The sequence below is a fragment of the Thermobia domestica genome, chromosome 11 (assembly GCF_964235325.1).
Source record: "Thermobia domestica chromosome 11, izTheDome1.hap1.1, whole genome shotgun sequence".
Classification (NCBI taxonomy): Eukaryota; Metazoa; Arthropoda; class Insecta; order Zygentoma; family Lepismatidae; genus Thermobia; species Thermobia domestica.
This window is the reverse complement of record NC_137464.1, coordinates 249987880-250004476: the sequence shown is the minus strand read 5'-3', so window position 1 is coordinate 250004476 and position 16597 is coordinate 249987880. Positions and strand designations below refer to the sequence as shown.

General features: G+C 37.2%; 1 protein-coding gene across 6 annotated transcripts in view; it reads left to right on the top strand.

Annotated features, from left to right (window-relative positions):
• Marf1 (meiosis regulator and mRNA stability factor 1-like protein) overlaps nt 1-16597 on the top strand; it is a 210064-nt gene that overhangs the window by 150171 nt on the left and 43296 nt on the right. For all 6 annotated transcript variants that reach the window (XM_081732010.1, XM_081732009.1, XM_081732005.1 and 3 more), the window contains 3 exons: nt 3441-3613; nt 12038-12252; nt 14940-15263. In XM_081732010.1, coding sequence (XP_081588136.1) covers nt 3441-3613; nt 12038-12252; nt 14940-15263 — 712 coding nt within the window. The remainder of the gene's footprint in view (nt 1-3440; nt 3614-12037; nt 12253-14939; nt 15264-16597) is intronic.

Below are 16597 nucleotides of genomic sequence, written 5' to 3'. Positions count from 1 at the left end.
TTTAAAATTCTTTCTCAATTAAATTATTTTTAAATTTTGTTTAAATTTATTTGATTTTTTTTTATATAATTGGACAAAAAATTGAATATTTTATTTGCCATGTGTCTGGGGTCCTGTTACACTAGTGATAATCTAATAAAGTAAGACTTCCCGATCTCTAGTTTTACAATGACGATTTTTCCTCATCTTCATTTTGCGTTAGACTGAAAACTGATGCTTCATGTATGTAAATAGATGGCACTGTTAATATCATTAACTTTTTAAAGTACGATTTGCAGCTTGTTGTGTAATGTAAGTTTGCAATGGTACGGGTGACCTGTTTTCGATTAATTAATATGGATTTACTTTCAGCTGCGTTCCGCAAAATAAAATGCCATATTTTATGACAAAATGTATGAACCCAAAGTAGATTTGTATGCAGCCTTTTAAAGTTAGTGTCTTTTAGCATTCCTAGAGCATATAGCCTCGAGTTCAGTTTATGTATAGTTGCTTCAATATAACTGTTTCATCTGAAGTGCTCATCTATTATAGTGCCTAAAAACTTTGTTTCGTGAACTAGAGTAGAGCCTTTCTATTTGATCTGTGCCCCTTCTGGCGCTGTAGTCGATGTGTGCTTTCCCGTGCCTCCCTCAAAAGAGGAGGGAGAAGTTGTTGCGGCCGAGATCTTTCAATTGTTAGATGCGGAAGCGTTGCCAAAATGAATTATTTCACGGACTTCGCTGTCCTCTATCTTGTTAGCCATTCTAAGTAGCCTACGAACTTCACTCGTCAAGACCAAACGATTGAATTGCAAATTGGCAACACAGCAGAAGTCATTCACTTCTTTTCCCTAAGCAAAGGGAGAATTTCCTCCGTCTGAGGGTGGGGCGGGGTGGGGCCGAAGTATAGTTCGCATACTTTCCGAGGGCATAGATGAGATAGATAAACTCTAGCTGTATGGATGGGTCTTTTAGATTTATTGAGGATTTATTAATATTTTTAGCGTGTGATGAGTGGAAAAATATATATTGTGTTTTCGTGTTATTAGTCTTCGTGTATAATATCCTGGAAGTGTGTTCCTTGAGGCAGTTTTTTAAATGCATAATTTATATATATATATATATATATATATATATATATATATATATATAACGAAATATTAAGTAAAATGGTTAAGGCATTCTGATGACGCGCTCAGGAATTCTATTTATAATCCTACTTACATGTTTGTACAATGTCAGAATACTATTTGAACTTCCAAGCTTTCGATTTCCCCCTGGAATCTGAGTTACCGAGGACAGGAGAAAGAAGAATATGAACATTAGGAAAAAATTAAAGCAACGAACTTACCTGTGTAGAGCAGTGCTGGAAACTCTTCGTCAAAACGCGAAATGACATGTCACATGATGGAGACGAGGTTTGCGATATGCTGGAGTTAATTTGCTCATTCTTTTCTTCATTGATCAATGCTTTAGTCACCTTCTTTCGGTTCACAACTACACGAGATCTGAAGTAATTGTTGACACAGAAATATCCGGATTATAGTTCTGTTTGATTACTGAACGCAGTTCTAAAGAAGGGAAAAAAATATGGAGAAACTACCTAATCTTACCGTAAATACTGTCCCAGAGTTTTAAGCACATTGACACAAGATTGTTAGAGATGTTTTAATATTCTAATAACATGAGTTACATGGATGTATTATGAACTAAAAACACAGGGGGGGGGGACACTCTTAGCATGCACACAGCCCTTAAGTCTATGTGGCCACTCATCAATTGCATTACATCAACTGGAAAATCCTTCCGAAGAGACAGCTTTAAACTTATAATATTGGGATGTGTAATCTTGCAAGCCATCTCCTGAAGCTTAGACCACAATTTGTTGTTCAAAGAGTTTAAGTCCGGATTTGCAGAAGGCCAATCTGAAGTGGAAATGAAGTCCGGAACATTTACCTCCAGCCACTGCTGGTTTGTCCGTGCCTTGTGTGCTGGGGCTGAGTGTTGTTGAAAGCTCCAATTCTGTCTATGGAAGCAGGTGTTGGTGATATTCTTGACAAATCTCTCAAGCACTGTCTCCTAGTACACTTTGACTGACGTTTTGTGACCCCCCCCCCTCCCCCTTTTCACAGAAATGGAGCTCAATTGTGCCCTCACAACTCACACCATGGCTGAAACGGTACTGACCCCTCTGGATTTTTTGGACCCTTTTCACCAGCTTCTCTAGAGGATGTGGCATATATCCCGTCATTTTGGGCATTGAAAATTTTCTGAACACTGAAAATCTTCCCATCAGTGAAAAGAATTCGACGGTACCCATTTGCTGCGTAACGCTTAAGTAAGCGCTTTGCTTTTAGAAGCCTCTGGCGCTTCAGCTCATTTGTCAGATGTCCTTTGCGTTATTTGTAAACGTGGAGTCTCAGATCATTGCTTAACGTGCGAGACATTTACACATTTACTTTGTCTCACGCGCCATAACTGACTGTTTCCTAACAGAATTTCGCCAGACACGCACCACCACTGCTTTTATAAATTCCGATGTTCGTATTATGCATGGGCTTCCTTGGCATGTGTGGTCCTTCACGGTTCCGGTCTCAGCAAAACGCAGGATAGTGCGGTAAACTGATTTTTTACTAATTTGCAGCTTCTGGAGGGTTTTGAAAATCTCCTCTGGTGATTTACTACCTACCTTGTACAACGCTGTTACGGCTACACGATTTTCATACTCGCCCTATTCCGTCTTGAACATTTACAACTGACACCTTTACATTTCAGCTCATCCAATAATTCACGCTTCGCGATACCGCTCTGGACGTCATTTGCTTGTATGGGTGAAATGCAGCCACCCTCAAAAGTTGGGACAGTATTTACGGTAAGACAAGGTAGTTGAGATTGTGAGATAATAGTGGGAGACCATTGGGCTATTTGTGTACTTTGCATTTGCTAATTAGAACAGAATCCCAAAGGTAGGATGCAGAAATTACGTACCTAAAAAATAGAACATTATCACGCAATACTAAAGAAATAGACTATAAGCATGCGCACACTTCATAACTACTACCTTTTTTTACTTCCTACGTGTTCTTTTCCCTATCTGATGAAACATTTTATAATTTGTCTTTTTCAGTATTTAATTATGGTTTCATTATATATTTTATGTATACGCAATACGTACCAAATACGGAACTGGTGTTTGTCCGGTTGCAAGAAGATAACTTACATGGAATTGGCAAGTGGGTGTTATATAATAATTCCGTGCCAACGTTTACTATTAATAGAGTATAGGACTTATCGAAACTAATTCTAAAACCAGAAATTGTCGTGGATTCAAAAAAAATTTTGAAGTCATGACTAAAATTGTCCTAAATAGTTGTTAGATATACTTTCTTTTAATAAATATATATTTGATTTTTTCATTGATCGCTATTTGTAATTTATCTTTCGTTCATTCTATATTTTTAGTTTACCTGAATGTTACAAAGCGGAGTTCCAAAACTTAGAAGTGGACGACGAAGGTGTACCTCTTGAGCACTTGCTGACTTGTGTTCCTGGGGTTGAGATAACTCAGGGAAATAGTGGTGTGAAACATCTACGGTGGCATCTCAAAAAAGAAAACGAGGATGCACAAAGTGAAGGTTAGTTACCTAACAATTACAACTTTATCTTATCAGGGTTGCTATTTACTAGTTTTCCCCTCTAAATCTATTGCGAAATAATAGAATAATTCGTGATCTTGTGCAGTTATTTCGAAATCGATGCTCTATATTATTATCTGTTGTTCCCATTCTTAGTAAATCAAATAGTAAACGGAGCAGTCGTTGTGGATGCAGAAGAGATTCAACGACAGAATCGATGGTTTTGCAAGTAGATGACCCATGAGATCAGAGGCATACCCACGGGGGTCCACAGAGTCCACCCCTCCAATAAAATTTCCTAACTCAGCATACATTTGTACACTTCTCAATAAAACTATACTTGTTTAAGAGGGAAATGATTGATGTAGCATGAGAATTTCATTTTGTACTTCATCTGTACTCTTTCTGTCATAAAAACAATATATTTCTATCATTTTTTTTTTAATCTGAATACATAGGTGGAAGTATTTTACAATTACTTACTGCTTTTACAGGTGCAGAATAATACCTGTTCAATACTACATAGACGTAGTGGCTTATAGTATTGGATCTTCTTCCCCCCCCCCCTGAAAGCTTGGACCCCCAGCAAAATTTCTGGGTGCACGCCTGTGTGGGATCGTTAACTATTCGAACACTAAATTCTCAAGTCTAACAACGCCTTCACCCTCTTCCTTCACTCTTATTTATTCTTTAGGTGCCTATTCTGAGCAGAAGTGTATACCGCGAAGTCATACGGCCGTTTAGAAATGATTGATCCCGTGCTTACCACGAGCTCACTCGCCCTGAGATCGAACCGGGAGCTTCTCGCACTAAAGCTGAGAAATTTACCACTGACTACCATTTTCTTAATAAAGTAACTACATTTATTATGTGATAATCTTTAATTAATAAGAATACGTATAATAATTAAACGTTTAAGTATCATCATTAATACTTAGTTGGAATTTTTTTTTATTTTTATTTTTTTTTATTTATTGTTAGCGGAAGTATGGTAAATTTTCCGATATTATCTAATCTTGATTCCAATTCGTTTCGACCCTGATGAAGTGTTTATATATATATATATATATATATATATATATATATATATATATATATATATATATATATATATATATATATATATAATATGTAAGTTGGTTAATGGCCTATGTAGTGTAGGTTTCCATTAAAAATCTGCAAAATTGTCCCGAGCGAGTTTGAAATCAGTTCCGTAAGTAATGTGTTATTTGGGATGTGAATTAAGATGGTTTTTCAAGCTCGGACGTGATGGATCCCTGCCATTTGATAAATCTTTTCTAGGTGTTAGTACTCAGCTACCACTAATGACTAATTGCTCAGTGGTGAACTTCGGTGTGTTTTAATGCAAATTTCAGTGTTAGTAAGTGAAGTTCTAGAGTAACTATTCTCCACGGATACAATCAAATATCTTTATTCATGAAGTTATTAATACCCACTGTCACTGTTTTGTACGTTACGAATTTTCTGATTCTTGTTACAAACTCCGAACAAAACACAGTGTATTGTGTAGTATCTGAATGAGCGAAACTCAGTTGTTATTCAGTTATATGTGTACAAAGGGTTCAAGTAATTAGATCGGTCTGAGTTGAAGTTCTAGGACTTCAAACAAACTGAGTAATTAATTAGTGCGTATGTCTTTGAGCTCGTGGTTTAGAATTCATGATATAAAACTAAGTGTCTAGTGACTGAGAAGGATTTACAGGCGAATAATAAGGTGATATCTTCACAGAAATAAGAGATGTCGTTTATTTATTTATTTACTTAAATGCCAGTGCCAATATAAGTCAAGATAAATGCAAGGGACACTAAAACTCCTGCTACATCAGTGTTTTTTAGGGAGGGTAGGGTTAAAGTTGTTGATGCTTTTTTAAAAGAGGGGAGGGTTAAAGTTCTTGATGCCATGTTTCTTTTGTATTTCATGTAGGCCATTAGTAATTCTTGGGCGCAAAGGCAGTTCTACTTAGTCTTATTCGTATCAAGGTCAGCTTAATTAATAACGTTTTTACCTGTGTTCCCATTTTGAATAAACCATTATTTTTTTTATATTTGTTTGATCTGTATACATAAACTTCCATAAATAGCAAATGTCTGTATGTTGACGCCACTAATTTAGATAAAAGAGCGAGTATTGTTATATGTGAGGTACGCCAAGGAGTTGATACTTTTGTACTACAGTGAAACCTCTGAATAACGGACACCAATGGGACGGGAATTTTTGTCCGTTACAGAGAGGTTACAAAAATGTAATTTTTCTCAACGGTAATTTATGCAGTAACATACAGTAAATACATTATGTATGAGCGTAAATATGTAAAATTCAATATGAAAATACTCTATTTAGTACGTATTTGAATTACTGGGACGGATGAAGGAGAAATTCATTTCTGCTATATAATATTATTGTTGGGGAATGTGTTAATATGTTCGTATACTGCAAATGATAATGCGTGTATGGTAATTTTCTTAAAGACATGTCATCACCTTGTAAAAAAATCCATTAATTCACATACCGCCTATACTAAAAGTAAAAAATAACTTTAAAAAGTATGCAATATTATTATTAATTACTGAAAATGTGGAGAAGAAACTCACCAAATTTCTTGGGAAAAAGTCTGCAGTAGTTGTCTGCCGTGTACATCCTACGGACACTAGTTTCTGTTCGAAATTTGCTTGCAACTGTTGGATCAATTGGGGAACTTCTGTTTCACCGCGATTAATGGCAATTTTTTTTAATTGTTCAATTGTTTAACACACCAATTTGTACAAAAGAAAAATTTTGCTTTTCCAAAAAAGTAAGAGAGAAAACTGCTCGTTGAAAAATGTAATTGCAAAATAAACAATGTTTCTTTTGTTATCTTTGAAATTGTCGGGAAAGATGCAAGGCCCAGAGGAAAAAGCACTAAATTTGTTAGGGAAGGGAAGATCCGCATAGAATTCTTGATCATACGCCTAACCCTGCATGAGTGTTAGTGCGTATTGAAGATTTTCTAGGATTTCCACCAGAAAGCAGTTTATTGCGGGCAGAAAAAAGAAGCATTTCAAGTTCAGCTTGAAGTTGTTCTGTTTGATGATAGATACACTTGTGGGGAAAAGACTTTCCTGTCTGCTGTCATATATCGCAGAACCGAGAATAATTCCTGTCCGTTATGAAGAGGTTGCATCCGTATCTGAGAGTGTCCGTAAAAGGGAGGGTTTTGTTCCGTAAGAGAACATATATTTTTGCCGAGACAAAAGAATCTGTCCGTATTATAGAGGTGACCGTTAAGGAAGGTTTCACTGTATACATTTTGCAAATCCTACCGTTTGCTTATTCATACAGTTCTCCGAATTACTCCGTAATTTCTTTCTTCATGCGTTCGGTAAAAAGAATAACTTTAACACTTAAGGTCGAAAGTTAGTAGATAATGACTTCTTTTACTTTTCTGAGGAATTGGGGAAACTGTACACAGAACTTCAATCTTCATTATTTAAGTAAAACTTTAAGAAGAATGATAGAAGTTCAGTTTTCCAATTCCTTATAAAAGTAAGAAAGTCATACTGTCTAGAAGGGGGGGGGGGGTACAGTGGCTCAGTGGTAGAGCGCTTATATCTGGTGCGTAGGTCCCTGGTTTACTCCCGGCCAAGTAAATTTGTGGTGAATAACATCGTGTCCGTGGATTTTCTCGAGATACTCCCGTTTCCTCCCACATTTCATTCCACTAATTCTTACATCATTCACTTCCCTTAATCATCCGTTTCCCTTAGCCTTAAAGGCATAATCGTGTGACGGTAAGCTGAGAGACTTCATTTCTTTTTCATACTATCTAGTGAACAACTTCTGACCTTAAATGTTACTTCTTTTTACCGAACATAAGAAGAAAAAATCCAGTTCAGAAAGTAGTAATTGGGGGTGTACATGAAGAAGTAAGCAGTGGTAGTTTGAGAAATATGCAGTAGGAAAATAGTAAATCTTGACCACCATGCAAGAGACAGTGTTCTCTCTTTTCGTCCTTCATTTGAATTTTTCTAAAGTAAATTAGTATCAGAAGGACAATATATATAGTAATGTCCCGCACATGGCTCTGTTTACTAAAACCAACACGTGCTGATATTTATAAACATTAATCATGTGCGTCCTACTAAGAATTACTACAGTAGTAGATGACGGACACCAGCGACACCTAAGGAAGACCACCGCCACACTAGACCAGCTGTAAAACCAGGAAATCGAAAGCAACAGCTGTCAGTTTTTGGCAAGCCTCCTTCACTCTTTTATCTTGATTGGAGCTTTAGGAGCTACCTAACCCAAAGCCTTTAGCTTGCTCGGAGCTCTAGACTTCCTTTCCTTCCACTTAGTTTGCTCGGAACTCTGTGAGACTCCTAATCTCAGCCACCCAGCTTGCGTGGAGCGTTGTGACTTTCAAACCCCCCTCTGATTGCGATGAGCATTGGGGATCTCAAATCTACTCCACCTAGCTTGCTCTGAGCTTTGTGGAAAACCTTTTCTAGACTACTTGGGCCTTTGGATCTCTTTACCCATTATTAGTAAACTATCGATAGTAGAGTGATGTTGTATTACACCATTTATAATAAGATCTTTATAAACGTTCCCGTGTATAATTTAGCTCTACCCATACCTGCATAAGTAGAACTCACCATCGATGGAACTCATCCGATTGTGATCGAAATTGGAATGATGATAGAATTTCATGAACTTAGTACACATGAAGTATTTTGAAATGCAGGCCTTTGGTTGCAGAATTCATTAACCATCAAATTTGAAGTTCGACTTATTGAAACGTCATTATATGTGGTATGCTATCGACGATGCTAATCCGGTCTTGACGAATTTTGGTATGGTAGAACAACTCGTGTAGCGTAGTACGTTCATGACATTATGGTATACAGACCGTTCGTTCTCAAGTTATTGACCAGCAAATTTGGGTTTCGAATTAGTGAAATGATGAAATTTCAATAAATCACGATCGATTAAATCCATCCGATCTCGACCAAATTTTGTATTGTTGTAAAAGTTTGACGAGCTTTGTACACATTTGATCGTAGTATGAAATATTGTGGCTTACAGATGTTAAGTTTCTGAGTTATTTGCTATTGAAGTTTGTTTAAACTCAGTGAAATAACAAATTTTGCTAAAAGCGATTGATGGAACTCATTTGGTTTTGACAAATTTGGCGTGGTGGTAGAACTTCGAGCTTACTACACACGAAATATTATGATGTAGTGCAGATCTTTGATGCTCGATTTATATGCCGTTAGGTTTTAGAATTGGTCAAACTTTGTTTGGTAGCCAGTAACTCAAGAACCATATACCTACACTCCACAGTATTTCACACGCATATTGTGGTAGTACCAACCTTAGATTTTATTTCGAATCAAATCTAATTCTCTTTTTAGTTTCCCAGACAGAAAATGCAGGTGGTTTACAGGCACCTGTACATGCGCCTGAAAATGGAATACTTTTAAACGCATGAGACAGGTATCGATTTGTTTCAAGATCATTGCATGTTCACGGAAACAGGTAGTTTTCATGTTGATAGAGTTGCAATCTTGCAACATGAAAAATGCGTGTAAACAACATGTAGAGAGTGGAAAGACATGTACGTAACCGGCATATTCCATGTAGTTGACATATACGTTACCTCATGAGGATCTGATGACAGCTGCTTTTCATATGATAAAAATGTAATTGACATTTTAAATACATGTCAAATACAGGTGTTAGCGAATTAGTGGGCGTGCGAGCGAAATATACAGTAAAGTACATCGTATTAAGTGTACATAAAATTTGCATGTCACAGATGTTGGATACGCATAAGACATGTACGTTCCATGTATGTATACGGCAGAAGAGACATGTAGGTAACATGTACATGGAAGCCACATGTAACATGCAGTTTGCCTGTTCATGAATTTTGTATGTATTGTGTAGATCACATGCATGTTAAACGTTGATCACATGTACATGTAATATACATGAGACCTGCGTGTTACAGGTGAATTACTTCCACCTGTGACATATGTGGGAAATGTATGTTACAGGTGGATTGCTAGAATGTAGGCTGGATACTTTAAGGAATAATACTACTATTTGATCCATCTAATCCAAGAGTCTGCGCACGCCTCTGTATATATGTCAGCACCTTGCATATATGCATGTCAAAGTGGAGACTTGATGTTTGGATATTGCATGTTCCCTACCCCTGTAACGTGAATGTTTTACTCTGATCAACCTTGTCCATCGCATTTATCTGTTTAAGCTATTTACTCACTACACGTATCTGTTTAATCCATTTATTGGCAATAATGATCATTGCAATTTCCGTTTACCTGCATATTGCCTGTGCATTGCATATAGGTGGGTTCACACTTCGCATGTACTCGAAGATAATACAGGCAATGTATTCAGTTGTAATCCCATGTATTATACAGGTGTCAGGACCTTGCATAGTGAATGTCGAATTGGAGACTTGTGCCTGACTATTGCATGTTTCCTATGCTTATAACGTGAATGTTTAGCTCCAATCCACCTTGTTGACCACACGTATCTGTTTAATTCATTCATTGGCAATCATGATCACTGCATGTTCCCGTTCACCTGTACATTGCCTGTACACTGCACGTAGGGGAGTTACACACTTCGCATGTACACAAAAATGATAAATGTAAAATAACATACTCTACATCATGCGTTTTCCATGCTATACGCTAATACATGATATTTACATGTAATGCGAATGTCACATGTATATTACACGTTGATAAACATGCACCTTCCTTGTACTTTTCATTCTTACTGTATTGCGAATTAATATCAACAATCTATTCAATGTACTTTACATGCATATATTCCTTCCATTTACTTGCATGTTAGTGACTACGTGTACATTGCATGTTCTCATTTTAATGTACAGGCTCTGTACAACGCGTCCAAAACGCGTTTCCATGCAAAATTTCCAACAGAAGTTTAATACTTTTTCCACATGCATATCATCTGAAGACAGTGTGTCTGTAATATTTTCTTTACATGTATTTTCGCCGAAACAGGCGCCTGTATACCTGTCAAAACCTGACAGGCTTTTACAGGCAGTTCCATGTACAAAACATTGCATTTTCCCTAAAAATTTTCATAATAGTCTTCATTTATCTGCCTTCGATTTAACAGTATTCGTTTCGAGTTTAACACCGCCGAAACAGAAGGTGTTCGGCATAATCGCTTTTATGATTAGTAAAGGACTACTAGTCATCAGTACTTCGTTTCCGAGGCAATAATTCACCACCATCAAGACTATATCAGGGTTAGAGCTGAACAATAATCAAAAGCACTTAATTGGAATATTAATCATCATCAGGATCTACCAGGTATGTCAGAGAAATCTGTTTGTGGTAGACTTTTTCCAGTGCAGAAAGACAATTCATTAACAGACACTTCAATTCACATTCAAAATTCAGCTCTATTTAAAACTCTTAAGATTGATTTATGAGATTTTATTATTGTACCCCTCAGAATACACCTCTAAATTAGAACCTAGAACAAGAATTAATCTCATATTTCAGCAGTATTAAGCTTGTTAAGGTCTTACTAACTTACAAATTTGGTCAAAGTAGAGACCTTTAGTTCCCGAGTTATTGGTATCCAAATTTCGGGCTTGAACTTACAAACCTGTTACGAGGAGTAATTACAATGTGTTTTTATGATCAAGATTGTATTTATAATGAATGGAGGACAATTTTTTCCCGCTATATGAAAATTTGCTAGTACATTTCTTTTACATACAAATATTTTGCTTGTTTACTTAATTGGTTAAAGTATTAATTATTTTCTCCAATGAGGCTTCTTAAGTAATGTCCCACAATGTCCGTAGCTTAAAAGCTGAAAATATGCTGGTGATTTGTGGTAATGAACTTTTCGTCATTTGAGGATTATTAGGCAATTCCGTCATATTCTATATTCTCATTGTCCGCGCAAACATATCAAGTGAATGTGTCCTCAACTCTTGAAGCCAATTGGGCCGCGGGGGCTCAGTGGTAGAGCGTTCACCTCTGGTGCATGGGGTCATGGGTTCGATCCTAGCTCGTGCCAAGTGGACTTTGTAGTGGACAAACGCCGTGTGTGTCGGTTTTCTCGGAGTTCTCCTGTTTCCTCCCACTTTCTTAATTCCACAATTTCATTCACTTCTCATACTCACAATCTCCTTTAGCCTAACCGGCACACTCGTGGGACGTAAAAATCAAAGATTTCATTTCATTTCTTGAAGCCAACTGTACAATACCATGCATTTTAATTTTGGGGTAGCTCTTGTTGAGATGTAGGAATAGATTCTCTACATAAACACTTGATACAATATCCAATAGTTTTCTGAAATTAATTAGAAAAAAACTTACATATATTTGTTTTATTTTCAGATCAGATAAAGTGCGTAAGTCCACCTCTAGCTGGCCAGTTAACCCTTTTCAGCAGAGAATTGGTGGATTTATTAAAGACTGCACCACACTGCCAAATACTTTTTAATCGTTTTATTCCTGCATATCACCACCATTTCGGGAGACAGTGTCGCGTAGCCGATTATGGTTTTACGAAACTCATCGAACTGTTTGAAGCTTTGTCGCATGTTGTACAGGTAAGTCTTTTTTTTTTTTTTTTTAAGACTATATTATTTTTAGTATTCTTTTAATTTCAAATGAGAGGCAGAAAAAAATATAAAAAAGCAATAGCTAGAACTAACAGTAGGACTATCAAACATTAATTGTTTACATATACAAGTTATACAGTTAAAGATCTGCACAGCATACAAATCTGTTGTTATATTGAACATAGAACAACGTCGAGTGAAAGTGCTTTTGTGAAGAAGGAAAAAAATAAACCTATTAGCCGGGTGCGATTAGTATGGTAATTTTCAGTTTCGCGACACAATTGAGCTGTAATTCACTCGCTTTATCTTTTAAAGGCTTAGGGCCTTATGCAGGGTCGTTTTTAGCGTTCTATTAAAAAGGGCTTGACTAACGCATGATTCTAATTTCCGTATTTATTAACATGTAAGTGGAGTTAACAAATATTTATATCAAAAAAGGCCAACCTCGATTTGTTCGCAGGGTTGTCCAAATACAATAGCAGAAATCAATAGGAGGGAGAATTAATTTCTTATTCCACAACTGTCCTGCACTCTTATCGACCTCATCTGTCCCATTAGTTTCGTTTTTCTCCCCTAACCTCAATCTAATTTCAAACTGGTAACCATATCACGTGATCTTGTATTCTAGGATGAATCCTATCTGTACATGTTTCACACTTTTATATATTCTTTCTCCCTACTTCATCCTCTCTCTATTTGATGAAACGTTATAGCGGTAGTACTTAGTGTATTATTGTAGTCTGAGATTTTCACTATTTTGGTAATCTCTCTCTCTCTCTCTCTCTCGATATACAGGGTTTTCATAAAGTATGGACGGATTTAATTCGCTTATAATTTACATAAAAATGCTCATATTGAAATCAAATAAAGTGCAAACGGTAGCGGAAGGATTAAATTTTTACCTGTAATCTGCATCAGCTCAGTTCATTCACCGCCACACCTCCAACTGGGCGCCATTTACGTCCACATATTCGCGTAGGCGGCGCTGGAATCCACTCACAGCGTTCCGCCATGTTTGATCCGAAATGCCAGCCTTCTCAGAAATAGTCTTCTCAGAGGAGTTTTTCATTTATTTCTTTAAAAGACACACACACTAATACAGCTTACAACTTACTTTTAACAGTCAACATTGAAACAACAATGGATGGAATTTGGTAAGAAACTGACCCTTGCCCTCCCTCTCCCTCTCTCAACGTGTTCAGAATTGCCGCTTATTTAACAGTGTTGCCAACTAAAAATTTAATCCTTCCGCTATCGTTTGCACTTTATTTGATTTCATTATGAGCATTTTAAAGAAAATTATAAGCAAATTAAATCCGTCCAGACTTTATGAAAACCCTGTATATAAGTAGTGGACATTGAAACTGAAACTTCTAGTAGAAAGCCATAATTTGTATTTAATAAAGTGTTGGAGCACCTTTTTAGTCCAGTACAGCAGCAACACTACTACGGAAGGATTGCTAAAGATCCTGCACCGTTTGCAGAGGGATTGTCAACCATTCCTCTTGAAGCGCAGTGACAGTCAGCACATGTACGTGCTGGAGGGAAACGTTTCCTCAGTCCACCTCTTCTAGGGTCAATAATGTTGACATCCGGTTATTGAGCGGACCATGGCAGATATTCAGCCTCACTGTCATGATCATCGAACCACTCTGTGACAAGTTTAGCATGTGAATGGGGCAGTTATCATGCTGGAGCACTTGACCACCGTCCGGGAAGACTGTTCGAACCATAGGTGTAAATGGACCTCCAGAATGATCTTATACCTAGGTAGACCTTAGCAGTGACACGACCTTCTAGAACAGTAAGGAGAGCAAATTTTAACACGATATTCCACCCCAAACCATGACGGATCCGCATTCATGTTTGACTGTGGGCACCAAACAGTCTAGGTTGGGTGCAGCAGAGGGGTTTCTTTAGACGAATACTCCGTTTGGAAAACAGTGTAGCTGGACTCATCCGAGAATATGACACTTTTAGGTCATCCAACGTCCAGATTTTATGTTTCTGGTACCACTGTACCCATTTTGGGCGTTTGTGCTACTGATGAAAGGCTTCGGTATCGCAACTTTGCCATGAATGTTGGCTATATGGAGATATCAATGGACTATTTTCGTGCAGACAGGTTCAGTGAGGTGTGTATTCACTTCTGCGGTGATTGCCGATACACCGGTTTTCCGTTTTCTACTGCAGTTGCTCCTTGCGGATGTTGTTTGCCCTTCGTGTCCTTATGCACACATCACTCTGGATACTGTAATTCGTATTGCAGTTTTGGAGACAGATGCACCTGCTAGACACACTCATACGATCTGCCCTCTTTTGAAGTCAAACATCTTCCTCACTATACCGCTTTACACATGATTTGTCATTTAATGACGAACCTCGTCTACTGGAGTGACTACCAAGGACCCGCACATATGACTTATTGCCCAACAGTACGATATAAACTACCAGATGGCTCTGGTGCACCCCGCGAACATCCTATGCTATGTCCGCACGTGTTTCAGTTTCAGTGTCCATTACCGTATATACCTATATAAAAAGGTATAATTAATAGATCGGTTAGCGCCGATGACGTTAAAATACAATTTTAAAATGTGTATATGTAGAAGACTTGGAAACTAGTAAGTTCTTCTCATGTCGTACTTCCTATTGTGTTGTTTCTTCGTTTTCAGGTTATGGGTGAAGGTAACAAACGAACAGTTACTTTGTCCCACAAAGCCCAAGTAAGACGTTTCACATCCGATCTTCTCCGAGTGTTGAAATCGCAGGCCAGCAAACAAGTGTCTCTGTCGGAGTTCTCATCAGTCTATCAGAAAGTGATGAATCGGCCGTTCAAAATTACAGACTACGGTGTGTGTGAGTTTAATGACATCTTAAGTGAAGTGTCCGAGAACACAGTGGTTGTGTCACAGGTTGGTGAAGATACAATCATTTCCATTCCCAAGAGAGAGCAAACTTCCGAAGAAATCGAGAAGACTAGACAGTTTTCGATTGAAGTAAGTTGATATCTAGTTTTTATAAGCTGTATTAAATGGATTGATATTCTGCTATGACATTTAAGGTAACACAGTTTTTCCTGTAAAATTTAAGTACACCAAAATTTGCTAAAAGCTGAAGATAATGGAACCAAAGTATACTCTGAATTGGATAACATTCGACTTTGAGCAAGTGTTCACTTTACACAGATTCCGTTGTTTTTTCCATATCCTTGCCCCTTTGATCGCGAAATCTCTTTACGTAATTGTCGTGGAAGCATAAGCGATAATCATAGCATTTACTCTTCTGTTACTCTCTCAAATTTATATTTTCGCTCCCCCGGAATTAGACTGCCGTACTCACTAAACTGTCAATTTTATATGTAATCCCCCCTCTCCCTCTAAAAAATCGTTGTATCTAAGAAACTTTATTAATTTTCCTGTTTTTGGGAATTGTTACGTTATTTCAATATGTATAGTATTAAGGGTCTTCACTACAGCGAAATTAAACTACCGCTAATTTTAGACTTTTTCTGTAATATCTTCAAAACAAATAAAAATATTCGAAAAGCAGAAACGTAGTGAAGTAGACAATATGATTTTGCATGTGATACAATTCACCTATCTGCTTTTGGCATGCCGCTATTTATAGAACCCGCAAAAAATGCTAAATCTATCTTCAGTTCCAAATCGAAAGCAGATAGATGAGTTGTGATAACGGTATCACGTGCAAAATCGTATTGTCTAGTTCACTACGTTTCTGCTTTTCGAATATTTTTATTTGTTTTGAAGATATTACAGGAAAACTCTAAAATTAGCGGAAGTTTAATTTCGCTGTAGTGAAGACCCTTAATTATTGTGAAGGATTTTTTTTTTTTTTAATACAAATTGCAATTATTACACATTAAAAATTGGTAACAGTTTAAAACCTATTGAGTTACGACAGTCTTATTGTGGAGGTGCAATATGTAAATAAGAGAGTAAGCACTATATTTGCTGGGATATAAGATGCTTTTTTTTTTTTGGGGGGGGGGGGTAATCCAAGAATGGAATGCGTCTGATACGCCGATACAGAGATTTTGGTTATTTCAATTTTAAGATATTATTTTCCCGACTCTTTGTTGCTCGATGTCTTCTTTGTTTCCTTATGGTGTGCAACAAGTGTATGTATTCCAATTGCGTACATTTTAAGAGACTCATTTTATGTACGCGGCTGGAATACAATCGCTTCATTTACCGTCTCATAGTATGTATTCTTTTCTCTCGACGCACATGCAGTATAGATATTCCCAGATGCGTGTGCAATTCTACATATGTTTCTTGCTAAAATATCACTTTGTACAGTCAGCGGCAAA